Source organism: Papio anubis, chromosome X, assembly GCF_008728515.1.
Source record: "Papio anubis isolate 15944 chromosome X, Panubis1.0, whole genome shotgun sequence".
Lineage (NCBI taxonomy): Eukaryota > Metazoa > Chordata > Mammalia > Primates > Cercopithecidae > Papio > Papio anubis.
The window spans coordinates 112,581,120-112,609,004 of NC_044996.1; the positions used below are offsets into that span (position 1 = coordinate 112,581,120).

The 27,885-nt window shown below is 36.5% G+C and overlaps 1 protein-coding gene and 1 non-coding gene across 2 annotated transcripts in view; both read left to right on the forward strand.

The window, feature by feature from the left end:
- Positions 1–27,885, forward strand: part of DMD (dystrophin) — a 2,174,064-nt gene that overhangs the window by 372,198 nt on the left and 1,773,981 nt on the right. The window contains exons 3-4 of the mRNA XM_031660704.1: positions 5,431–5,523; positions 10,377–10,454. Of these exons, the coding sequence (XP_031516564.1) occupies positions 5,431–5,523; positions 10,377–10,454 (171 nt within the window). The remainder of the gene's footprint in view (positions 1–5,430; positions 5,524–10,376; positions 10,455–27,885) is intronic.
- Positions 7,261–7,359, forward strand: LOC116272291. Its single transcript, XR_004181004.1, has one exon. It is a non-coding gene; the product is annotated as a small nucleolar RNA U13 (small nucleolar RNA).

Consider the following 27,885-nt stretch of genomic DNA (forward strand, 5'->3'; position numbering starts at 1 on the left):
ATTTGGTCTGTAGTACAGATTAAGTTCAATGTTTCCTAGTTGACTTTTTTTTTTTTTTAACCTGATTATGTCCAAGGCTGAAAGTGGGGTATTGTGGTTTCCAGCTCTCTTTAGGTCTAATAATGTTGCTTTATATATCTGGGTGCTCCAGTGTTGGGTACGTATAATTTACAATTATATCTTATTGCTGAATTGATTCCTTTATTTTATGTTGATCTTTGTCTTTCTATAGTTTGTCTTGAAATGTATTTTGTCTAAGGATAGCTACTGCTGTTGACATGGAATATCTTTTTATATCCCTTAATGTTAAGTCTGTGGCTTTGTAGGTAAAGCGCATATTTCTTGTAGGCAACAGATTGAGTCTTGGTGTGTGGTGTTTTTTTTTTTTTGGTTTTTAAACCATTCTGTCCCTGTCTTTTGATTGGAGAGTTTATTTCATTTACATTGTTTTATTGATAAGAACTTACTCCTCCTACCATTTTGTTATTTTCTGGTTGTTTTGTGGTTTTCCCTTCCATCCTGTCTTCCTTTTAAGTGAAGAAGAGTTTTCTCTAGTGGCATGTTTTTATTTCTTGCTTTTTACATTTTGTGTATCTATCTTCTTATTTGAGGCTACCATGAGGTTTACAAACACTATAACCCGTTATTTCAAACAGACAACCTTGGTTGCATAAACAAGAAAGCAAAGAGAAAACTAATTAAAAACTCTATACTTCATCTCTTTTAATCTTTGCGTTGTTTCTGTTTATATCTCATTATACTGTTGATGTCTTAAAGTTATTATGGTTATTTTTGCTTAGTAACTAAAAGTCTGTTTTTTTTTTTTTAGTCTTTTTATTCAAGATGCGAGTAGTTCATACACCACAATTACAGTATTATAATAGTTGTGTTGGTCTGTACTTAGTTTTATGCCTTCAGATGGTTTTTCTGGCTAGTTAAGGTCTTCTTCTTTCCAGTTGATAAATTATCTTTAGCATTTCTTGTAGAACAGGTCTGGTGTTGATGAAATCCTACAGCTTCTGTCTTGGAAGGTCTTTTATCTTTCTTGGAAGGATATTTTCACTGGATGTACTATCCTAGGATAAAGGGCATTTTCCTTCAGCACTTTAAATAAGGCATGGCACTCTCTTGGCCTGTAAGTTTTCTGCTGAGAAGTCTATTACTAGTTATGAAGCTTTTTGGAATGTATCTTTTCTCTTGCTGCTTTTAGGATCCTTTCTTGATCCTTTACTTTTGAGAGTTTGATTATTAAATGTCTTGATGTAGTTGTCTTTGAGTGTTCTACAACCTCTTGTATTTGAATATTGATATCTTGTCTTAGCTTTGGACAGTTCTATTATCTCTTTGAATGAACTTTCTACCCTGATCTCTCTCCCTCCTATCTAAGACCTATAACACTTAGATTTGTCCTTTATAAGCTACTTTCTAGATTTTGTGGGTATGCTTGCTTGCTTTTTTTTTTGTCTCCTCCTGTACTTTCAATTAGCCTGTCTTCAAGCTCACTAAACCTTTCTTCTGCTGGATTAATTCTGCTGTTCAGACTCTGATGCATTCTTCAATGTCGATTTTTTTCGATGCCAGAATTTCTGCTTGATTTTCAAAAAAATTATTTAAATCTCTTCATTAAATTTATCTGATAGGATTCTGAATTTATTGTGTTACCTTGGATTTTGTTGAGCTTCCTCAAAACAGCTATTTTGAATTGTGTCTGTGAAGGTCATGTATCTGTTACTCCAGAATTGGTCACTGGTGCCTTTTTTAAAATTCTCTTGGTTGAGATCATGTTTTCCTGGATGGTCTTGATACTTGTGGATGTTTGTCTGTGTATGGGCAAGTCTGTGTATAAAGAGTTGTGTATTTACTATAGTATTCACAATCTGCTCGTTTGAACCCATCCTTCTTGTGAAGGCTTTCCAAATATCGAAAGAGAATGGAGTGTTGAATATAAGTCTTTTGGTACTACAGCCATATCTGTATTAGGGGGCACCCCAAGCCAAGTAATGTTTTAATTCTTGTAGACTAATACCCAAGACCACCAAGGTGGGACCTCTAAGATCCAAGAGAATTTTCTAGATTACTATTGTTCTCTTCCCTTACTCTCCCCCACCTTCCGCACCTCCACAGGAGTCTGTCTCCATGCTGAGCTGCTTGGAGCTGGGGGAAGGGATGACATAAGCACTCCTGTTACCACCACCATTGCTTCTGTGTTGTGTCAAACCTGAAGCCATCATAGCACTGGGTCTCACCCAAAGCAACCACTGCCTAATGATGGTGTTTAGTCAGTGTCCAAGAACTTTTAAGACAGCAGGTGGCAAATCCAGCAAGGCTTGTGTCCTTCCCTTCAGAGCAGTGAGTGCCCTTGAAGCCCAGGGCAGGTCCAGGATTGCCATCTAGGCACCAAGTCCTGAAGTTGTATCTTTATGAATCTATTTGGTGCTCTATTCTACTGTGGCAGAGCTGGCACCCAAGCCACAATACAAAGTTTGTCCCATTCTTCCTGTCCCTTTTCATAAGCAGAGGAATCACTCAAGGTCCCAGAGCTTTTTAGTTAAGTAGTAGTAAATGCTGCCAGGCCTGGGTCTCTTCCTTCAGTGCAGTGGGTTCTCCTCAGGCCCCAGGTGAGTCCAGATATGCCATCCAGGAGCCAAGGCCTGCAATGGGAGACCCCAGGAGCTTGCTTGATCTACCTGATTGTGGTTGAGCTAGTACCCAAGCTGCAAGACAAAGTGCACTCTATTGCCTCACCTTTCCAAAAGCACAAGGAGTATATCCCCACGGCAACCACACTTGGGAATGTCCTGGGCCACACCCAAAGATAGCTTGGCTCTGAGTCTTACCCAAGACTTGGTGAATACTGCCTGGCTACTGCTGCTGCTTATTCCAGACCCAGTACCCCTTTAGTCAGCAGGTGATGAATTCTACCAGGACTGGATTCTTCCCTTGAAGGTAGCAAGTTCCCTTCTGGCCCAGGGTGTATTTAAGAATGTCACTCAGGAGCCCAGGCCTGGAATGGGGGGGTCTCAGGACTCTGCCTGATGCCTCATTCTACTGTGTTTGAGCTTGTGTCTAAGTTACAAGACAATGTCCTCTTTACTGTCCCTATCCTCTCAAGTGGAAGGAAGCAGTCTCTCTCAAAGTTGTCAGCTGCACTGCCAGGGGTTTAGAGGATGGGGTGGTATAAGCACTGGTCTTACTAGGTTGTGTGCTCACCAAGTCCCCTGACTTTGAGTCTGGCGCAGCACCAAGACTTGCCCAGGAATTGCAGTTTTTGTAGCCGGGACTCCCTTTGAAGTTTATTTAGGATCCCAAAGTGCTTGAGCTCACAGCGGTGAGACTAGCTGGAACTCAGGTTCTAACTGCTGAGATGGGTGATAAGCTCCCTGGATAGGGCTGGTCTGAAATGTTTCCTCCACAGGCACTTAATGAACTCTGCCCTGTGTTGCTTCCCACTGTGACAGGGCAGCACTGGGTTCCAGTGCTACGTCCCACAATCCTGCGTCCTCCCTCCTGCAAGCACACAGATGGTCTACATGTGACATGGTCTCTGCCAGGGGATAGGGGAGGGGTGGTGTTGGCAATTTGTAACTGTCTTTCCTACCATCTTCAGTGCCTCTTTCCTTGATATGATATTAAAATCAAGTACTGTGATTTGCTCACTTGATTTTTTTGGTTCTTCTGTAGGTGTATGCTTGTGTGGATCTGTTCAATTTGGTGTTTCTGTAGCAGCGGTAGTGGGAAAGATGATTGCTGGAAGGTTCTGTTGGACCGTCTTGTTCTTCCTTCCTCCTAGTAAAGCTACTTTTTAAAAATTCTAGCATGTTAGGGTTTTGTGTTCTTTTTCCCATGGAATTTTAAAATGGATCTATTTGAGAATTTCAAAAGAATAACTCATAGTTAATTTTTGTTTAAGTATATATGTGGCTAGATTCACAAAGCTGGGTACACAGGGACTGGTTGACTGACTGCAGGGATCATTGTTGTCTGTGTGAAGTACCCGGGCATTGACAGGTCTTGTCATTGAAATGGCTACCTAGTTGTAGGAATAGTCTATGATCCTATGTCTTTAATCGTGGAAGTTTCAGAAGTTTCAGGGATGTCTTTTGCCTGGAAACCAGGGATTTTCTTGACTTGTGTGAAATTCAAAGTTTATGTGTGATCCAAGAAGTACATGAAAAAGAGCACAGTCACCCAAAGGCTAATGTTAGACCCATCACCTGACATTTTTTGGAAAGTATTTCTTGATCCCAAGGCTTGAGTGTTCCCACTGTTCATGTTCTTTAGTCCTTTTTAATGCTTCTATGTAATAGTACCTTTTAGGAATATTTTCTCTGCTGGACTCTAAGTTCTATAGGGTCTGGGCCTGTGTCTGATGTACTAGGATATGATTTAGTACCTAGCTCAGGTTTATTCATGGTCAATATGTCTGTGACTGATTAAATAAGGGATTTCTAGATAACTTAGGTGATGAAAAATCTGGGAATTACCTCATGGGGATTGTAGGGTTTTAACCAGAAAACGATTTGGTGAAATACGATAAAGACAAATGTTTGAAAGATAATCAAATAGTAGATTATAAAAGGACAAGGAAGGCAACATAAGATTTGAAAGAACAAGAACCCAGAATTAGACAGATCTGAGACACAATTTTGGCTTTACCCCATTCTAGTTTCATGACAAACAGCCACATACTTATACTCATCTTACATGAGACACTTAGAGGTTGTTACTGCTAATCTCAGAAATGCCACAACGGTTGTGAAATCCACTCACTTAACAGTCTCTCTCGTGAGTATTTACTTCAAAAATGTTAAACATTATTTATTGACTATTTTTCCTTAGTATAATTCCTGAGCCAAAGAACTTAGTAAAATCGATGAAAAGCTGTCACAGGCTTGTTTCAAACCTAATTAAACCTGATATTCCTAAAATTTGAGTTATCCAGTAGGAGCATAGGTCATTCTGAATCAGCATGCCAAAAGTGTATGCACAGCAAGCATGTTCTGAGTGATGAGGATGTTGAATACTCTGTATATTCCAAGAATGGTTAAACTTTATGTACCCGCCCAGGTAGATTTGTGTGGTCTTTGCTGCTTTGCGTATTTACTTTTCCCTTTACCCCTAACTGCCTGATCATTCCTATTTTTTTCTCTCCTTCACAGAATCTATATTCATTTAAGTGAATTAGTTAGATCACTTAGGCTATAAATCTCCTATCTTGCTATTCAAAATAATTCAAATAGACTTGATCTATGATCAAATTTTTAAATTTTTTTGTCATTTGAACTTTCCTTTTTTCATCCATCATCTTTGGTAGATAATTATACACACTAAGTATCCTTAAATATAACTTTAGTTTTCAAAAGGCAGAATCGTGAAAATATCATTGGAAGTGTGCTTTGTTACATTGAGTATATATTTTTTTTATTTCAGTTTGGGAAGCAGCATATAGAGAACCTCTTCAGTGACCTACAGGATGGGAGACGCCTCCTAGACCTCCTCGAAGGCCTGACAGGGCAAAAACTGGTATGTGACTTAATTTAAAGAAAGTTAACTTTAAACTTAGTAGAATTTCAGACCAGAAACTGAAAACATAGTTATATGAGATCTAGTAAAATTAACTTACTAAGTGCTGATTGAACTAGCAATACCTATTCCTTTTAGTAAAGCAACCTCGTAGGATTTTCATTTGGCATAGTCTACCACCTGCAGAAAAATGAGGTAAAAATTTCAGTAATACAATTTATATTAATAGATATTACTCAATTTTACTACTTGGTATCTATCTTATCAAATATCTTAAGGCTTTTATACATAATGACTTGAAAAATTATCTTTGTACTTTTGTGTATTTTGAAGTTATTTTACAATGAACCTGTATTTATAAATGTGGGGATAGCATAATAAAGTACAGGCATTATAGTGTAATACGTGACAGCATATGTGATGAGAATATCACTTCCTCCTGAACTGTTATCTTGTCTAATTTCACAGAATTCCTGTGAAGATACATGATTGATATACACAGTTACAGATCAATTAATTCATGCTGATCAAGATCTTACACTGGGGGCGGGAGGGGCGGGGGGAGAACAACTCAAATTGAAATCCCCTGAAATAATCTTCTTAGATTGCTATTCTAAAAAGTAGAGTTTAAGCCCCCAGTCTACAGTCATAAATAACTGTTCTACCTATCAAATTCTGCTAAATTATTGCCTTCATCTCTTATCTTTGCCCTTCATTACAACTCCCCAGCACATGCACAGACACTCACAGACACACACAGATTTTGTTTTATTATACAAACTGAAGCTGTCGTCCAAAGTCAATTAGCAAAAATGCTATCTCCCCCAACCTGCTTCCTATAACTCTTAGGCTAAGCCACTTTTTTCTCAGTATATACTGTCAGGTATCTCTGGGTTTTTGCCTATATTGTTTTACTTGCCTCCATTTCTTTCTGTACTTCTGTCTACCCAAACAGTCTCCCAGAAACCTTGATTTCTCCTCAGTAAAGCTTTTCCCACATTACCTTTGCTGATTTTTTTTTTTCCCTCTCAAATTCCACAGAATGCCCATTTTGTCTTGTTTTTAGTGTATGACTGACATCCCTCCTCAATTAAATCCTGAAGTCCTATAGAGAAGAGACATCCCTTATGCTTTCATTTATTATCTTCAAGTATGTGAGATTAATATTAAAACTGATATATTTTCAAGAAGTCTGAACTTGTACTAATATAAGAACAACTTGATGACATATTGAAATAATAACTTCAGTCACGGGGAAAAATCAGATTTATTGCCTTATAGCTGAACTGTTTGCTTTGAGCCAATTTGAGGTCATCGTGTAAACTTAGTCTTAATTTCACTAGTTAGAGATACATTTGTGTATAATACATCTCCTATGTGAACAATTTACATATATATGGATATGTAATATATTTATAGAAATCAGTGTGTCTCTGTGTATATCATTTCTCCTGAATTCTGGAGTCAGTCCTACTTTCGGTTACCGAATACTAGAAGTCCCAGTGTCTTCCAAATGTTCATGAAAAATCTTTCAAAGATTATGGCTTACTCAGCCTGTCCTGGCCCTCTGTATGAGTCTGTTGTCTCTTCACTTCCAAGTATATCTGCATAATCACTTCTCCTGTGCTACAATCCTTCCTGGTCATTTTCCTGACTGAGTCAACCCATGTATCACCCAAAGAAATTTTGTTAGAGTTAACACATTTCATACAGACATAATGTTTAAGATAATTTCAGATCCTTTTGTAATTCATAAGCATGATTTGGGTGTTTATACTCAGATTTGAGATATGCCTTCCTCTAAACTTAGGATGTTGGCACACTACCCATCTGATATGAAGGAAAAATAATTTTGGCAAAATTAAAAAATCCACATGATTTTCATTTATGCACATACATACATAGACACTAATACAAAATGAACCTAATTAGTAATAGCACTAAAGAAAAAAGTATCAAACAAAATATCCATGAGATTGGCCAGGTAGGGAAAAATCACCAAACATTTACACATGCCAGTATAGATTACATAATTTCAGATACTGCTACTAACAGAATTCGTACACCAGTCAGCCATGGTCTGAGGATTCTGCCTTTCCCATAAAGCAGAATCACCTCTCTAACGAATGCTTCCAATCCCACGACTCCAATTCTGTATACCTTGTCCTGAATTCTACATTTCTAGAGAGATACATCTTCTACTCCTAATGGGAGTCATGTATACTATTGGACAGAAATTTTTAGTATTCTACTCAGAAGCATCTGCATTTGGATTATTGGCTCAGAGCATCCCCAGGGTTAAAAGGAAGGTACTTGCCTTACAATCATAAAATAGGAAATACTCCTCAAGGAGACTCTAATAGGGGCAGATTTTAAGTTCCCACTTCAGGATCAGAAACTGCAGCTTTTTAAAAGAGACTATCTTTGGTTCTAATACATATGCACATGTGCACATTTAATGTGAGTATGATATACAAAGGAGAATGTTGCTAAATCTTATGACTATAATTATGTAAGTGATTAAAAGGAAATACATGGCTTTTGTCTACTGGGCAGAGGATGGATCTGAGTAATTATTTTCAAAACTTTAAGTCCTATAATTACCATTAAACTTGTGTGCTATCTGTATATACATAAGAAGATTGGTTATTTGCTGCTTTTCTTTCACACTTTTTGTTTTTTTTGGATGGAATCTTATTCTGTCGCCCAGGCTGGAGTCAGTGACATGATCTTGGCTCACTGCAACCTCTGCTTCCTGGGTTCAAGCAATTCTCCTGCCTCGGCCACTACAGGCATGTTCTACCATGCCTGGCTAAGTTTTGTATTTTTAGTAGAGATGGGGTTTTACCATGTTGGCCAGGCTGTTCTCGAACTCCTGACCTCAAGTGACCCACTTGCCTCGGTCTCCGAAAATGCTGGGATTACAGGTGTGAACCACCATGTCCGGCTGTTGCTTTTTTTAAAATTTTTTTTTTAAATGTCTTTCTATGGCCTTATTTTTCTTCCTCTTTTTGGTGGAAAGTGGGGAAAATATCAGAATATAAACCAATATCATTCTAACATTCTTGGAGGAAAATCTAAGAGGTAAAAATGGAGATTCTGGTTCATAAGGTTAGCCTTAATGTTTTATGAAATCAAAGGAATGAGATACCAATACTGTGTTATAAAGGATATCAGGCAAGTCACCTTGGAGAGGAAGATGGCTTTAGCTTAATTTGGGTTGTTCAGCAGGCAGTGCAAATAGTAAGGAGTTGTAGGGTAAGGAACTACTTGAGAAAGACCAGGAGTATTGTTGGAAAGTATAGGAGTTAAATGCAAGACATAGAAATAGATTATTTGTTTGGTACATACACAAGGTAGGTAGAGAAGAAGGAAATAAATTTGCAAGACTTGGGCTCTACAGACACAGACAAAAGTTTGGGTCCTGGCTCCATCAATGATTAGTTATATGGTAATCTATATATTGGATATTTTAACCTGAGGTTCACTTCTGTACAATGGGGATGAAACTAACTGCCTTGCAAGACGAGGATTAAAGGTAGTGCATTGAAAGTACTTGGCACATACTACAAAATCAATAATATTAATATTGTACCAAATATGTGTGACAAGCACCAATCTAAGTGCCTTATGCATATTAACACACTAAATCCTCCCAGAAACCATATGTACAATGGTTTGAGCAATATGAACAATAACTAGTGCCCTGGACAAGGTCTGGATGCTGTGAGACAGCATGCTTCATGTTTGAGTGAGGGCTTTGGCCCCAAATGCAGAGAAGAAAGTATCTCAAATTCTCTTGTGAATCAGAGCAGTTCTTATTGAGAGCACATGTTGTAATTTGTGTATGCCTCTTGCTAATATTTTTATTAAGTCCATTCTTAACAGATGAGAAAACTGGTATACAGGGAGATTAAATTTTTTACATAGGTCACACAGCACAAAAATGGCAGAGCTGAAAATTGAACCCAGACAGCCAGCTTTGTAGCTCTTGCCCTTAACTGTTAACTATAATCACCCAAATGTTTAGATGAGAACTTTGCAAGTGGTTTGCATTGGCAGTGGGCTTACTTCAGGAACATCATTGTTGACGATATGCAGGAAGGATGAAACAAATGGTGAGTGAGAAGAGAAGGGAATGAGGTTATATTTTTCTGGGCAATAGCTAATAAGGGCTTGGTAGTAAGGTGAAAGAAATGAAAATAAAAAGTAAATACAACAGGTATCATAATGGTAGAATTTCTAAAACTCTACCACTTAATAAATGAGTTAATTTGTATATTGCAATGAACTATGCAGATGTTGGTTTAAAAATTACAGGATAAGATACAACTCTTGGGCTTGAGAATAAAATTAGGGAACCAAAGATGATTGAGGTTTAGAGCTTCAATGACAAGGACAATTAAGGTAATCTTTGCAGAAAAGGTTTATTTAACCCTATTTGGCATTATATAATTTTGCTAGAGTCAAATTTTCTTTAAATTTTCCTGAAAAGTTTGGGAATTAACTTGTATTTCTATCTTACTAGAAGATGTTTTTATTCATGCTGATGTTTCTCTCATTGGTGGTCATGCAGTAATCCCCAACTGAGCTGTAGAATGAAGGAACAATCATACCAAAATAGCCTTTGTAAAGAAAAAGTGTTGTCATTCTTACAGAGTGGTTGGTTTATGCTAAAAATCTACCAGGCCAAGGACGATTAGCCCAAAGTATTTAGATTCATGATATTAATGCCTCACAGGCTGTGTACATTTACAATATTCAAACTTAATAGTGAAATTCATAAATGGTTTCATTTCTAGTAGATTGTCGGTCTCTGCTGGTCAGTGAACACTGTTTTGTCTTGTTCGCAGCCAAAAGAAAAAGGATCCACAAGAGTTCATGCCCTGAACAATGTCAACAAGGCACTGCGGGTTTTGCAGAACAATAATGTAAGTAGTGCCCTGGACAAGGTCTGGATGCTGTGAGACAGCATGCCTCATGTTTGAGTGAGGGCTTTGGCCCCACATGCAGAGGAAGTATCTCGAATTCTCTTGTAAATCAGACCGGTTCTTATTTGAGAGCACATGTTGTAATTCGTGTATGTCTGATTGTGGCTAATATAATTGAGGAAGCAAATGCATGCTGCCACAGAGGGAAGGGAAAGGCATAGACCAGGCTTGATAGGCTGCTCTCTGTTTTCAGATTTTACTTCATGCAGCTGTGTTTGGACAAAGTCCTGCAGTGAACTCGGTTTCTTTTTCTTTTTTTTTTTTTTTTTTGAGATGGAGTCTCCCCAGGCTGGAGTGCAGTGGTGCGATCTCGGCTCACTGCAATCTCCGCCTTCCGGGTTTAAGCTATTCTCCTGTCTTCCTGTCTCAGCCTCCTGAGTAGCTGGGATTACAGGCACATGCCACCATGGCCAGCTAATTTTTTGTATTTTTATTAGAGACAGGGTTTCACTATGTTGGCCAAAGCTGGTCTCGAAGCCTGACCTCAGGTGATCCACCTGCCTCAGCCTCCCAAAGTGTTGGGATTACAGGCGTGAGCCACCCTGCCCAGTGAACTCAGTTTCTTATAGCAGTGCTCGGTGCAACACATGGATTTTACTATACCAAATATTGATATACTAAGTGTGGTCAAACCTGATAATGACGTTTGTTTAAATCAAGCCAACACTTATTAAATGTTGTCTACAAGCATATAAATTATACAGAAACATCAGTATTTTTTACTTGGGGTAAGAATGACAGATTTGTTTTCTATTTTTGGTTTATATTTAACTGGATTAAAATATGTGTGTTGTATTAGAAGTAATCACAGCTAAACCAAGTAGGCAGGTGAGAGTTCTAATCTCCTCTGAACCACTTGGTGGTTCTTCGCCTGTGTCATGGCATTGGAGGCAGAGTCCTCCTTTTTTATTAACATCCTAAAATCTGTCTAATCGACCAATACATTCACCAGGCACTTAGTAGATCCCTGATTACATTACCCTTCTCTTTCAAAGATAAACTCAAGTACGTTGAGTATGTTGATCACTTACTCTTAAAATAACCATAAGCAGGGATAGATTAATAACAATATACTCCCCCAAATATTGCTCAACTTACCTGGCAGGGAGATGACATTACACAAGATGGAAACAAACTGCAGCAATTAATTGGCGGATTTTTATGAATTCAGGGTCATTGTCACCTTTAACCTATGAAAGTTATTTTACAGAGATGTTTTTATGAAGAAATTAGCTGTAGATTTTTCACTTTATAGCCAGAATAATCTATGAACTGATTTTCTTGTTATTAGTCCGATAGACCCTTTAGAAATATCGGTGTCATCTATGTTATGAAAATTGTTAAAAATATTAAAGTTACACAAAGAAAATGTCCTTGAAATATCAAAATATCATATTCCATTTCAAAATGTAACACAAGAAAAGAGCAGAACATAGAATTATTAGATTTAATTTGATGTAGTTGGACTGTCCCCACCAAGAAAATGTCATTTAAAGAAACAAACTTTTGGATCTCGTATAAAAGTCAACCCTGGATAAAGAAAATGTGGTACAGGTTGGGCGTGGTGGCTCATGCCTGTAATCCCAGCACTGTGGGAGGCCGAGGTCGGCGGATCACCAGAGGTCAGGAGTTCAAGACCAGCCCGGCCACCATGGTGAAACCCTGTCTCTACGAAATATACAAAAATTAGCTGAGTATGCTGGTGCATGTCTGTAATCCCAGCTACTCGGCAGGCTGACGTAGGAGAATTGCTTGAACCTGGAGGTTGCAGTGAGGAGATCATGCCACTGCACTCTAGCCTGGGAGGCAGAGCAAGACTCCGTCTCCAAAACAAACAAACAAAAAACAAAAAGGGCAGTACATATACAGCATGGAATATAATACTATGCAGCCACAGAAAAGAATTAGATCATGTCCTTTGCAGCAACATGGATGAAGCTGGAGGTCATTATCCTAAGTAAATGAACACAAACAGAAAACCAAATACCACATATTCTCAATAAGTGGGAACTAAACACTGAATGCATGTGAACACAAAGAACAAGGAGCCAGCAGCAGCTAGTGCTGGGGAACTTTGAGACTCTTACGTGATATAAATCATGAAAGGGTGTATTGGGGGTGTTACTTGCAAGTATGTTTTGGGAGGTTTTTGGGGCACACATGCTCTGGTTGTACATGCTAGTACACATACCATATCCCATTGGCATCTAAAATCACCACCCAGGGGGTGTGTGTGTGTTAAACGCTATTACAGTGAGCAAAAGAATACAGCAAGTTTTCAGAGGAGTGTGTGCATGTTTGTCAGTGGGGAAAAATCCCTAGTGTGGTTATCTCTGGCAAGGGCCTGATAAGTCCCCTTTGGGGCTAGAGGAGCCCAGCCACACTGCCAGACATAATCAGCATGGCCAGTGCAGTCATTGTCTGTTTTGCTGGCTGACAGCCAGCAGCACTGACTCAGTGAAACAGCATCTCCAGGACTTTTCTTAGGAGACTCCCTTGCCTACTGATTGCTGGCTATCTGCCTACTCCAAGGGAACCAGAAAAATCCTGGCAATAAAACAGATAACCATAGAAGGAAATTTATGACTTTGGGATAGGCAAATAGTTATGATACCTGAATCCAAAGCATGTTTCAAAAAGAGAAAAGTGAACTTGGACTTCATCAAAATTGAGTTATTGCTATATTCTGGATATGAACCCTTTGTTTTGAGTTGCAAATGTATTTTCCTTCTCTGGATTACCTTATTACTCACTTCAATGGTAAATTTTGATAAAAACAAGTTCTTCACTTGGGTATAGTTTATTCTTTAAAACTTATAGTTTATATTTTTACGTCCTGTTGAGGAAATACTGGCCTACACAAAACTATTACGATGCTATACGAGGTTATTATCTATAGAATCATTATTTAACCATTTGATTTTGGATCTGTTTTATCTGAAATTGATTATTGCATATGGTATGAGGAATGGGTTAAGACTATTTTATTTGAAATCTAATTGACACAGCACCATTTATTAAAAATAGTGCTGCTTCCTCATTGCTTCACAGTAGTGTGTCATAAAAGTTTGTCAATACATATGTGGGTCTATTTTTGCACTTCAATTCATCTCCATTGTTCTATTTCTCTCTACACACACAAATACCATGTCATGTGGAGTAATGTAGTTTTATAATGCAGCCTAGTATCTGGCGAACTAGGTTTTCCCCCTTTGTTCAAGATTTTATTGGTTATTGGCCCTTTCTGTTTTTGTATTTGTTTTGTAATCTTTTCAGTTTCCATGTGCATTCGAAGTTATGATTAGCATTGAGTTAAATCTATAGAGAATAATTGACACATTTGCAATACAGAGTATCCCAGTCTTCTATTTTTTTAAAAAAAATTTCAGGTTTTATAGAATGAGAAACTAAAATTGAACAGGAACACAAAAGGTGTTCACAAATTCAAGAATCATATTTAAGAAATGTTTAACCTCAGCAGTAACTGGGGAAATTTAAATAGAACTGCAATGAGATATACTGATACAAAATTACCAAAATGACTGAAATAGACTACTAATGCCACATGTTGATGAGGACATGGATCAACTGGAAGTCTCACAACTAACTTGTGGAAATATATAATTCAGACAACTAAAGGGTCGGGCATAATCTACTAAATGTGAAAATGCACATTTCTTACCACCTAGCAGTTCTATTGTAGACATATAAGTTACAGAAATACATTCCCCAGTTTGCAAATAATAGGTATATATGAGACTGTTCACAGCAGTTTTATTTGTGATAGCCCAAAATGGAAGTGACTGATATATTCTCATGATGGGATATTACAAAGCAATGAAAACGACCAAATGATAGCTACACACAGTACACAAGATGAAGTTATTGAAAGATATTTGAGTGAAATAAATGAGACAAAGTATACCTACTATTTCAATTAAATTTCAAAAACGGGCAAAATGTTTCCATGTGTTTAAAATTGAAGAGAGTGGTTAACTTTTGAAAGGAGCAAGTCAGTAAAATGCATAAGAGACTCTTCTGAGGTGCTCACTGTTCCATGTTTTGACCTGATAGCTGTTATACATGTGTTTACTGTAAGAAAACTCAAGTTGTACACTTACATATAATTTTCTATATGCATATTATACTTCAATTTCAAAGAGGAACTTAGGGGAAAGTAAACCTGACCTTACAACCTCCAAAACTCCAAACAAGGGCTGTATATATCAATCTGATCATAGACCCCATGTTTTCTAATGAAATTATTAAATGAATATAAGTGAATATAAAATCAGAATATGATTAATATCATATGAATTTCTTCTTGGAAGGCAACATTTCTTATAGAAAACAGAGAACCTCCTAATGTTTTAGGAGGGAAAAGGCCCCAAAATGGCTTAAATTTGAGGAGTTGCTCAAAAGTAGATGTTAATGATGCTTTCATCTGAGCTAGGGCTTTAACGGGGAACTGCATAAGATACTGGCCTCTGCGTTAGAGGACAAAACCTCAAGATGTTCTCATGCAGAAACCAAACTTGGAACAAAGGAACCTTTACCTTAGCCTGTGGCTGAACGATAACACATGGATGTTCAAAAGCAAATGCAGGTCAGGTGCGGTGACTCATGCCTGTAATCACAGCACTTTGGGTGGCCGAGGTGGGTGGATCATGAGGTCAAGAAATTGAGACCATCCTGGCCAACATGGTGAAACCCCGTCTCTACTAAAAACACAAAAATTAGCTGGGCGTGGTGGCAGGCGCCTGTAGTCCCAGCTACTACTGGGAGGCTGAGACAGGAGAATCACTTGAACCCAGGAGGCAGAGGTTGCAGCAAGCCGAGATCCTGCCACTGTACTCCAGTCTGGCCACAGAGAGACTCCGTCTCAAAAAATACTTTAGTCTGATTATTGGGAAGAATAAATCAAAATGCTCGAGCAGGATTTTTTTCTAAAGATGAGCTTGGGTGTGTTCTATATCAGTGAGCCTGTGCAGGATACAAATAATCACATTAGTAGATAGGGCCATTTCAAATTTCCTTTTAAAATTCACAGGTATATAAGATCGGTATCAGAGCAAGTGCAGTCCTTTCTGTCACAGATAATAGCCCCATGTAGGCAACATGAAGCATGTATACTTAGTGACAGTTAAGTGAACAAAAAGACTAAGGTCTGAGGAGACCTTTTGGTTCAGTTCCTATATGAGCAGAGACTTGGAGAAAGGGAGTGAACCGTGGAATTATAGGAAGATGGGTTAGGCAGAGTAATAAAGACCTTGAGGTGAAAAAGCATTTGGAATGAGGACTCAGCAGGTGGAGTAGACTGAGTATAGAGATGAAGGAAACAGAGAAGGATAGCAGAGAGGTAGTGAGGTGTGGGGGTGGGAGGAAGAAAGCATGGTGAGCCACTGCTGGCATTTCGACTCAGGTCTAAATGAGATGACAATGACTAAAGTTGCTTGAAATCGGTCATTAAATCAGGTTATTTTAAAAATCAGTAATAGTTTAATAGTTCCAAGTCTTTGCTATTGTGAATAGTGCAGTAGTGAACAGATGTGTGCATGTGTCTTTATAGTAGAATGATTTATAATCCTTTGGGTATATATCCAGTAGCAGGATTGCTGGGTCAAATGGTATTTCTAGTCCTAGATCCTTGAGGAATCGCCACACTGTCTTCCACAACGGTTGAACTCATTTACACTCCCACCAACAGTATAAAAGCATTCCTATTTCTCCATATTCTCTCCAGCATCTTCTGCTGACTTTCTAATGATTGCCATTCTAACTGGTGTGAAATGGTATCTCATTGTGGTTTTCATTTGCATTTTTCTAATGACCAGTGATGAGCATTTTTTCATATGTATGTTGGCAAAATGTCCATCAATGATAGACTAGATTAAGAAAATGTGGCACATATACACCATGGAATACTATACAGCCATAAAAAATGAGTTCATGTCCTTTGCAGGAACATGGATGAAGCTGGAAACCATCATTCTCAGCAAAGTAACACAAGAACAGAAAGCCAAACACCACATGTTCTGACTTATAAGTGGGAGCTGAACAATGAGAGCACATGGATACAGGAAGGGGAACATCACACACTGGTGCCTGTTCGGGGGTTGGGGGCTAGGGGAGGGATAGAATTAGGAGGAATATCTGATGTTAGGTGATGGGTTGATGGGTGCAGCAAACAACTATCGCACGTGTGTAACTATTTAACAAACCTGCACATTATGTACATGTACCCCAGGAACTGAAAGTATAATACAAAAAAGATGAGATAAAATGAAAAATCAGTGATAGAATACTAAGAGTGTCATTTTATTCAAGACAGTTATAGTCGATAACGAAAACATATCGCATAGTAGAAATGTTGCTAAATCCACGAAGAGAAATTGATGGAAATATATTTTTAGAGCCATTAATTCACCACTGTTAAGTTTACAACACATTTAACAGCAAAAGATTGAGAGTACAAATAACTGTAGATTTAATAGTGATTTTCTGTATCTCCACACTCCAAAATCATAGTATTTCTATAAAATGTGAGCATTATCAATAAATCCCCCTATAAAGTTGGATGTGCAAGAACAGCAATAGTTTAAAAACTTCAGTTATATTAACTAAATTCAAATCTGAACTCTCAACCAGGCATTCAGAAAATTATTGGAAATGCTCTCCCCTAAGCCTATGGAATGGCTAGAGCTCAGTAGATCTATGTGATGTCTTTCACAGGCAGGGCAAACGCATTTTCATCTTTAGTTCATTGAGGTATCCACTGATATATTCACTATACAATTTTAAGGTATTTTGTGAAGTCAAGTGTATTAACTGTCCTGATACTAAACACGTGGCATACACAAAAAGTTGAAGAGTGTAATGAGGGGAATATTTATAGAAATGTGGGCAGGATTAAAGGAAGTAAACGGTGGTGAAGAATGCAGGGATTAGCATGAGTTAATAACCTTTACTACATCTAAACCTAAGCAGTCAAGGGGAGAGGGCTATGAATTTGATAAAATCCCTCACTTTGGGAGAGGGCCACTGGATACAACTGTGAACTGAGCCCCTAGGTATCTAAAGAATGCAGTTATTTTCAAATCATTGCCTGGTGAAGTTGAGAGAAGGTGATACCTTAGGCTCTCCATAGAATCCTCCAATGTCCTGCCAGTGCTGCTCCTTAGTTTAGTCTAACCAGAAGTCCGAGGTTAAGAGATGCTAGGTGATGTAGTCATAGCATACAAAGAAGAGGTGAGGTTTGGTGGGTTAGTGAAGCAGGAGTGGAAAACAGTATAATTGGCATTTCAGGTGTCCTGTTTTGTTTCTGGGCAAAATGAGGACTTCAGAATCTGCATACTGAGAACTCTAATGTTGGCTAGGGCCCATTCTTTGTTGGATGTACTGGGAAGCCAATCACCTTTGAGGCCATACCACTTCTATTCGATGACAGGGAGTAGAAGTGGTTTCTGGCTAGTTTGGGGACTAAGGACTCCTCCTTATTCTTCTGGAGAAAACCGGAGCCAGAAAAGACAAGCTAAGAGTCACTTCTGATATCTGCCCTTTGTTGTGAACTTACTGAAGGCATAGGAAAATACTAAAAAAATTTCCTGCCACATACACAAATTATAAATGGATAATATATTTGATTGCAGTGAAAATGTCATTACACACAAACTTTCAAAATTCATATTTAATAACACTAGAAACTAATAATACACTTGTAAATTCAATTTGGTTAAGGCTTGTTAAATAAGAAACCAAGAGTATAAAACTACATTTGTGAAGGAAAAAGCATTCCACATGAAAACCCATAAGAAATGGCTTAGGCTCTACAGAGAGGCTGAATTTTTGTCTTTGATTTTATCTTCATTAAAAAAAAAGATAAATCAAGCTTTCAACTAAAAATGTTACAAAAATGCTCTAAGGAAAGTAGGAACTAAAGATAAACAGAAGAAACACTAGATAAAATATAAAGCTAGTTCCTTATAATATGAAATAGATTAATATCTTATGAAAGTTATCCGAACAGGGAGGGAGAAAAATAAATGTATGCAGTTTTAAAATGGAAGGGAAATATTAAATATAAGAGATACAGAAACCAAAAACGGGTTCTACGCCAAAATACTATGTATGTTTATTATAAAAAATGAAGTTGAGGCCAGGCGTGGTGACTCATGCCTGCAATCCCAGCACTTTGGGAGGCTGAGGCGGGCAGATCACCTGAGGTCAGGAGTTCGAGACCATCCTGGCCAACATGGCAAAACCCCGTCTCTACTAAAGATAAAAAAAATTAGCCGAGTGTGGTGGTCGGTGTCTGTAATTCAGCTACTGGGGAGGCTGAAGCATGAGAATCACTTGAACCCGGGAGGTGGAGGTTGCAGTGAGCGGTGATCATACCACCACACTCTAGTCTGGCAGAGCAAGACTCTGTCTCCAAAAGAAAAAAAAAATTGAACACCAGTGATAAGTTTGTCCACACACCAGGAAATTGATAATTGCTAATAGAAAATCATATGAACAGCCTTCATATTTCTTATAAACCTATTAAAAAAGTCCTGGCTTTAAAAATTACTCAAAAAACTAGCCCTCTCATTTTTAAAGGAATATTAGAAGTGTCTTTTCAAAATGATACTTTTTGGTAATTTCAGGATCATGAGGTCAAGGTCATTTTTCTTTTTTTTTCCTTAGGGTCTCCTCCATTTTAGCTTGATCCCTTTGCCATAAATCACTAGTTCTAGCATATTCTGTAGTTCTAAACTAGCTCCTCAATTTAACCCTGTTCCCCAGTTTCCTTTCCTTTCCCTGTCCTGGTGTTTAACTTGTTATCCTCACTTGAATGCCACTCAGCTTATATCTGTAGAGCTCAGACACCACGTTTGTGTTCCGATTTGCATTCTTTGTGGTGGCTGTTTTAGCATGAAGTTATCCCTGCTATCAATAATGTATTTTGGAAAGTCACTTATTGAGAAGAAAGTACTTCTAAGTGCAGTGATACCTTTATTGCGATATTTGCTGAGAGCAAAGCTCATTTGTAATAGTTGGTTGTGATTTTAAAAAGCAAACAAAATACAAAATCCTAAGAAACGGGAGAATATGCTACTAAGTGGTTATTCTTGACTCCACATCAGCTCTAGGTAAAAATGTATCCACAGCTTCTTTTTATTTACGAGCTTTTGAAGGTAGAGCATATCCCAGCTAAGATGAAACATCTCTTATACAGCCTTTCTATTATTTCTTTGCCCTGTCCCACTTTTGTTTGTGAGTAGTGCCATTCATTATGCATTTTAAATTCAATTCTGCACTTCCTGAACTCTCTTCTCTCAAAGATATTTAATAGGTAATTTAAACTGGCTTGTCAATATATTTTCCTTGGATATAACTAAGTTGTGATCAATGAGTATTCTCTCTTAGGTATCGGCACTTTTAATAATTTTGTGTCTAGTTTAATGATTACTTTTTGGTATGGTAAAGAAACTTAGAAATTGCAAATTTGATAGAGATTTAACTGTCTGTGGTGCTTTAAACTACACCCCCCCCCAGATGTATTATGATCTGTCTTCCTTTCTCTAAGCTTGTGTCCTTGTCTTCCCTCTTAAGATTTCCATGCTTACATTTTATGAATTCTAATGCCTCTTATAAAGATTCATACAAAAGGTATAGTGTTGAAATATACCCTAGGAACATTACCAAGACTTTGCTGATTTAATATAATTTAATATTAACTGACAATGGTTGTAGATCTAATAATTATGTTCATTGTACCAGCTCATCAATTGTCTATCACAAGGTGGCAAGTTTTACCAAGTAACTTCAAATCTACAATGTGAGATGCTACAAAGCAAATAGAGTCATTGCTATATATTAAATCACAAATCCAAGGTGAGTACTTAAAAAGTCTAGGGCGGAAATTCAGATGACAGCTATGTTCAAATATTCACTTAATCCCATCATTGGAAATTGTCACTGAATTAGACTGAATGGTTGTCAAATATCACTGATCTGAAAAATGATATACTGTTCACATGCTGGCATATAATGTTAGATAAAGAAGATTCTAAAATGTTCTTAAAACTAGAATTTTATGTGTCCTTTAAATATTCAGAAACTTAAATAGCCATATAATATATATTTTGGAGCATGTCAGAATATATTTGACTATAAACTACTTCCATTTATTACTCATAAAATCTAGTATTAAAATACAAATTGCAAATTTAATTTGTTAGACAAGTATTTCTTACACGAAATTGTCAATCCACACAATAGGCCTGTAAAATATCTGCACTTCATATGAATTAATTCTCAAGTTTGCAGAAGAGGTAGATCTTGTAAACTCTGTAACTTATCAACTATTGGGTCTTTGGCAAATGATTCCATGACTTTGATCCACTTTATCATCTGCGAAATGCATTAATAGTAAATGTTTACTTCTTTCAAAGTACTTGTTATGGAAGATACAAATACACAAACATAATCTTGTATTCATTAAACTCACATTCAGATGCAAGATAATATAACTACTCAAATTGCAGCATGTTCTCTTTTAAAATAATTTTCTGGGTGAGTTTATTCTTCCCATCCCCTTTAGTATACCTCTTGCTTTAAGGGAAAATAGTATTGATTTATTTCTTATATATTCAACTTAAAATTGAGACACTCAGTTACCTATTATGTTCACATACGGAGGTCTGCTGGGATAATTATGACTATAAATAGTATTGTTTAAAAATATATTTTTTTAAATTGAAATATTTTTTAAATTATTTTTTATTATTATTATACTTGAAGTTCTAGGGTACATGTGCATAACGTGCAAGTTTGTTCCATATGTATACTTGTGCCATGTTGCTGTGCTGCACCCATCAACTCGTCATTTACATCAGGTATAACTCCCAATGCAATCCCTCCCCCCTCCCCATGATAGGCCCCGGTGTGTGATGTTCCCCTTCCCGAGTCCAAGTGATCTCATTGTTCAGTTCCCACCTATGAGTGAGAACATGCGGTGTTTGGTTTTCTGTTCTTGTGATAGTTTGCTAAGAATGATGGTTTTCAGCTGCATCCATGTCCCTACAAAGACACAAAGTCATCCTTTTTTATGGCTGCATAGTATTCCATGGTGTATATGTGCCACATTTTCTTAATCCAATCTGTCACTGATGGACATTTGGGTTGATTCCAAGTCTTTGCTATTGTGACTAGTGCCGCAATAAACATACGTGTGCATGTGTCTTTATAGCAGCATGATTTATAATCCTTTGGGTATATCCCCAGTAATGGGATGGCTGGGTCATATGGTACATCTAGTTTTTTTTATAATGTCACTCAAGTATCTTTTAAGATTTTTATTGTAGCTATTGCTTTTTTTTCCTTGAAATGAGTATACATGACTTGAGCTTAAAAAGATGGGGCTATATGGGTTGATTTTGTTGTTAAAGTGACATTCTATATTGCCAGATAAAAGATACCTAATATAACAATTCAAATTAAATAATATACGGAAAGTATATGTATCGTTCATTCTAAGTTGTGAAAGTATTGAGGACAGTGTCCATTTTCTCAAGCAATGCCCTCTAGTGTATATTCTATATAAGAAATTTTGTTGAGTTTAGTTAAAAGAGCTACTTTCCCAAAAAGTTTAGTTTGCATTTTATTAATACGTTCAACCAGATTACCTGCATCAAAACTTCTATTTTTACATATTTGTTTTATGTCTTTCATGCCATTAAATGTTCATATTTTCTTAGGATTATAAGATATTTGTATTAACTGCGTCGATTCTTTATTGTCAAAGAGGCAGTAGATAAGTAAATGAAAACGTGACTCCATTAAAAATAATTCTCCTGCGATGTATCAGAGTGATCATAAACACATCCAAAATATAAAGAAAATTTAACATTTCACTTGTCCATAAGCAATTTGTTGAAACAGTCTAGTTTTAAATTTATCTCTATTCTTAACATTCTATGCGTGGCATATAGTGAGTGGTCAAAAATAGTTAAAGAATGACTAAATATGTAAAACTTAATCACTGAAGATAGAGATATTATCTTTGTAGTAGGTTACTGAGAATTAAATCTTGTAATATGTTAAGGCCACAATGTGCTTCAAAAATTATCTAATGTAAATTTCTATATCTGAATCAAAAATAATCCTTGGAATATGGCGACACAGAAGGGAATAAAAAGCTGTCATTGGAAAGCCAGGTCCACAGTGGCAATATGGCCCACCCTTTAGGTTGTATATATTGAACTATTTATGATTTAATAAAAGATTCAATACATGCATCTCTCAATGGAAGAAAATAGGTATGATTTATGCCCATCAGTCTTGAAATTTTAAACAGTGTAAATCTTAAATGTGGTATAAAAGCACATGCTGCAGGGCAATGAAACTACTTTGCTTTTCGTATATTTTTTTATCTTTTTAAAAATGCATTGTATTTAGAAGGATTATATAAATACTTGAGAAGTTTCTGTTGAATATGGAGAAGCCTTTAGCTTGGCTACATGATGGCAGACATCTGATAAAAGACACTTAACATGTTTAAAAAGCAAATTCTGTTTATATAGAATGTTGGAAGGAACTTCTCAGTTTATATACACTTTATGAGAAAGAAATGAACATGAAAGAACCAAATAGATGGTGGAAGTACATGCTTGAGGTTTCAGTGTCACGAAGGCTATTTACATAATAAATTTCAATGAGTGGAATTTCCCCATTAGTTATTGTTTAAGATTCCTTTTAAGGAAGTAAACTCAAACTTTTAAGAATATTTCATGGTTCCTTTCATAATCTTTCTGTGAAATTATTTTATAATATTTAGTTTGTATCATTTCATATCTAGTTAAAATCACCAAGACTGAGTGAAAAATGTGGCTTACCCTTATCCCCCTCCCTTAGCTAATTTTAGAAATGCTTGTATTTTATACTGCATGTGAGGGAACAAGAGTGACTTCTCCTTAGGACAAATATCAAACTCTGAAATGATCTGGGAGAACCACTTTCTTTGAAACAAATGTGAGAAACCACTGGCTTTAGTCTAATTTCAATTGGCTGAATGATGCAGGATGTGTTTTCATTAGAGCTTGTAGCTCTGAAATGTCCTTGCCACTGGTTGTCTAAAAAGGCAAGAAGAGGCAGATACCATATATTATGAAGATGATGGTTCCCCTGTGAATGAAATACAACTTTCTGCAACTTCCAAGTTAAAACCGCAAATGCTTAAATGATACACAAACCTCTAAACATCCATCTCTGCATCTAACAAAAATAAAATTGTATGAAAAAAATCCATTAAAGCTTTGTCAGAACTTTGTCACTTTTTTTCTCTCTTATACAGAAACCACATATCACACACACACACACACACACACACACACACTGTACAGGAATATAACTCTTACATTTATTCATCATTTTCCCTTCTCTCTCTCCTCCTGCTCTGCCCTAAGAACTTCAATTTTCATTATTTGACTTGGTTATTGAAATTGTTTTCAAGTTACATGCCCCTCATTCTGAAGCCTTATTTACTGTTTTCTGTTTGATGAACCCTAGTCTGCTATTCTTTTTGTAAAGCAAAAAATAATACCAACTTGTTCCTGTCAGTAATCTTTCAGAAAAACCATCATATTTCAGGTTTACTTTAATATTAAGGTCTTCTTAAGTAGTATTAAATCTTGAATATATCAATATAATAAGTATAAATCCCTTTACTGTAAGCCACCATGGGATATCTAAACGTAGCTTGAAGAAAATATCACTGACCATGCTAGAAATTACATCCATGCTCCCACAGGAAACCGGGATAAAACAAAACAGTGAGGTTTTTTTGCCTCTCTCGAATAAACAAATGATGAGAGTTGTTCCTCATAGCCCAGTGGTTAGCAAACTTATTTAGGAGGGTAGAATACCTGGAAGTAAAGGCTCTCTGAAATGATTATATAGGAATCTTAGAATTACTAAATATATGTCGTTATACAAAATTACATATTGTAAGTATTAGTGTGGAGACAGAAGAGGGACCCCCTTCAATTCTTGTCCCATGCCTTTAAAATAGACAGCAGGAGACTACTACGTTCTAAAGAATAATTCAAGGTATTAGATTTTCTATGTGAAATTCTTGCAGCCTGCTTATTCTAACTCGAGATGTTTCTAAATAGTTCACATTTAAATATTCTGCTAGAGTCACAATAAGTTTCCATTATGTCAAAGCAAACGATGGAGATTTTCTATTCTCCAAAATTACATTTGAATAAAGCAACTTCCAAAGCTAACAGTGTAAAACTCTGAGACAGCATCCAATGTTACTTTATGAGTAAAATCTTAGGCCTGTTGACAGGAACTACAAAAGTCAAATGTCCTGCATAGGTTAACTTATTTCTGCAAAAATTCAAGGCATGCTATTACATTTTCACACAGAATATCAATTTTCACACCTATTGATTTGGTATCAGATGCTTTCATTATGCAAAACAGGAAACCAGAAGTTTGGGAAACCATAGTGACCCCAATATTTAATTTCCAGCCATAGAGGGCATGTCACAACACTGATACAGTAGGCTCGTATGTTAACATATATGTCGTATTAATGTTTTCTGTTTTGCTTAGTAGACAAATGTAATCATTCACTTAACACAGATTTTAAAAGGTTTTAATATTTGTTTTTACCATTCAGTTATTTAGCAATTAGACTGATAATTCTTAAAAGACATAATTCCAGAATGTGTATTAGAAAAAAGTATGTAAAAGAGAAGTTACTGTATGGCATGGTGATGATTAAGAGTAAATAGTATTGAATTCCTAAAACATTATGACTTACAGCTAATAGTAAGAAATACGGCATTATAACGAACAACGAGCTTATGAGAATTCATGGCCAAAACAGACCAGACTGTCAATATGAGGCATTCAAGAGTAATATAAATGCCATGAACCAATACCCTTTCAGGCATGACAAATACCTTCCTCCTCTAGAGTCTTCATGGTTATTAATTAGTGTTTCTTTATACTCCTTGGTAGTTTGAAGAAGACATGTGCAGCAAGAGACAAAACAACCAAAATAATATTCCTTGTCTATATCATGGTGTGAAATGTTTATTAACTTGGAGAGAGTCTCTTAAAGCTTTTTGTGGAGAATTCACTAGATGTAATTAATGAAATATCTTCTATCCAGACACAGTTTTAAATCAGACCTTGAAGCTTCATTTATTTTTGATACTCTATTTCCCTCTTAGTAAAATGCACATAAATGTAAAATGTTCATGAGCTCTTGATAAAATTTATATAACTCATACACACTCTAATGATGTAGGCACAGTGAAATCTGTATTCAGAGAGAACTGTATAGCTATAAGATTTTTAAAAGATGGAAATAAAAGAAGTGTGTATCTTAAGAAATTATAAAAATAGAAAAAAATAAAAATTGCATTCAACATAGAAAATTGAAGAAGATTAATCCATTTAAAAGTGGGCTCTTGAAAAGATTAACGAAATAGGTAAAGCTATCCCAGTCATAACAAAGAAAACTTAGAATAAAAACTAGACAAGATAAATGAGAAAAGATGCAGAAGAAATTAAAGGAAAACTGAAAGCAATTTTATAACAATTTTGCAAAATTCTGGAAAACTTGATTTTCTAGTACAATACAAATCACTAAAGTTGAGATAAGAATAAGTGGAAAATTAGACTAATTGCTTCAGAAAACATTTAGTAGGTTATTAAAGATGTACCGTTGAAAAGTGTAGGATTCTTCACAAATGAATTTAACCTAACCCTTGAAGAATAATTTATATACTTTAAGCTATTCCAAAGCATATGAAAAGGAAAACTCCACAATTCCTTTTGTGATGTCAGATTAACCTTTGTACTAACAGTCAAAAAATAAAAATCATAAATCTGTAAGACAGTCTTACTTTTCAATGAAATACAAAATTATGTTGAATTATAAGAAATATCACATTTTGGAAGTGGTAAGCATTCTATAAATGTTAGCTCTTATTTACCAAGAGCTCTTAAAATTCAAGAAGGGAAAAGAAAACTACCATATAGAAATAAATGAGCAAGACATATTAACAGACAATTCAGAGATGGAATTGTAATAGGTCAGTCATACAAAAATATATTCAAATGCACAAGGAATCATAGAAATAAAAAAAGTGATGCATTTTATTGATCATACAAACAAAACTAAAACAAAACAAAAATTTCCTGGTGAGAGAAGAGCCTACCCTTATATAATCTGGTTAAAATATGAAATACTAAATTGTTTCTAGGAAGGCAGGTGGAAACACCTACTAAAATTAAAATTACATATATATGTGTATATATGTGTATGTTTGTGTATATGTGTAGATGTATACATACGTATATATGTGTATGTATAGCTATATATGTGTATATGTGTAGATATCTGTATATATATGTATAGATATATCTATATCTCCCTGAAATGTGTGTGTGTATATATATAGATTTATCTGCTAGATCAGAGCATGTTTATGTATGTATATACACACACTCTGATCTAGTAGATACATCCCGTGAATTTTTATAACAATAGAAGCATCAGTGTCTGAAAATGTGTGCATAAGATATTGGCCAGGTGTGGTGACTGCTGGTGGGAATGTAAATTAGTTCAGCCATTGTGGAAAGCAGTATGGTGATTCCTCAAAGAACTTAAATACCATTCAACCCAGCAACCCCATTATTTGGTATATACCCAAAGGAATATAAATTGTTCTACGATAAAGACACATGCACATACATGTTTATTGCAGCACTATTTACAATAGCGAAGACGTGGAATCAACCTAAATGTCCATCAACAGTAGATCGATTAAGAAAATATGGTAGGCATACACCATGGAATACAACCCAGACAAAAAAAGAATGAGATTGCAGCAACATGGATGCAGCTGGAGCCATTATCCTCAGCACACTAATGCGGGTACAGAAAACCAAATGAAACCACATATTCTCACTTGTAAGTGGGAGTTAGGCTGGGCGCGGCGGCTCACGCCTGTAACATAGAACTTGGAGAGGTCGAGGCGAGCGGATCACCTGAGGTTGGGAGTTGGAGACCAGCCTGACCAACATGGAGAAACCCCGTCTCTACTAAAAATATGAAATCAGGTGGGTATGGTGGCGTATACCTGTAATCCCAGCTACTCGGGAGGCTGAGGCAGGAGAATAACTTGAAACCCGGGAGGCAGAGGTTGCGGTGAGCCAAGATGGCGCCACTGCACTCCAGCCTGGGCAACAAGAGTGAAACTCCGTCTACCAAAAAACAAACAACAAAAAAGTTAACACATGGATACAAACGGGGGAACAACAGACACTGGAGCCTACTTAAGGGTAAAAGGTGGGGGGAGGGAGA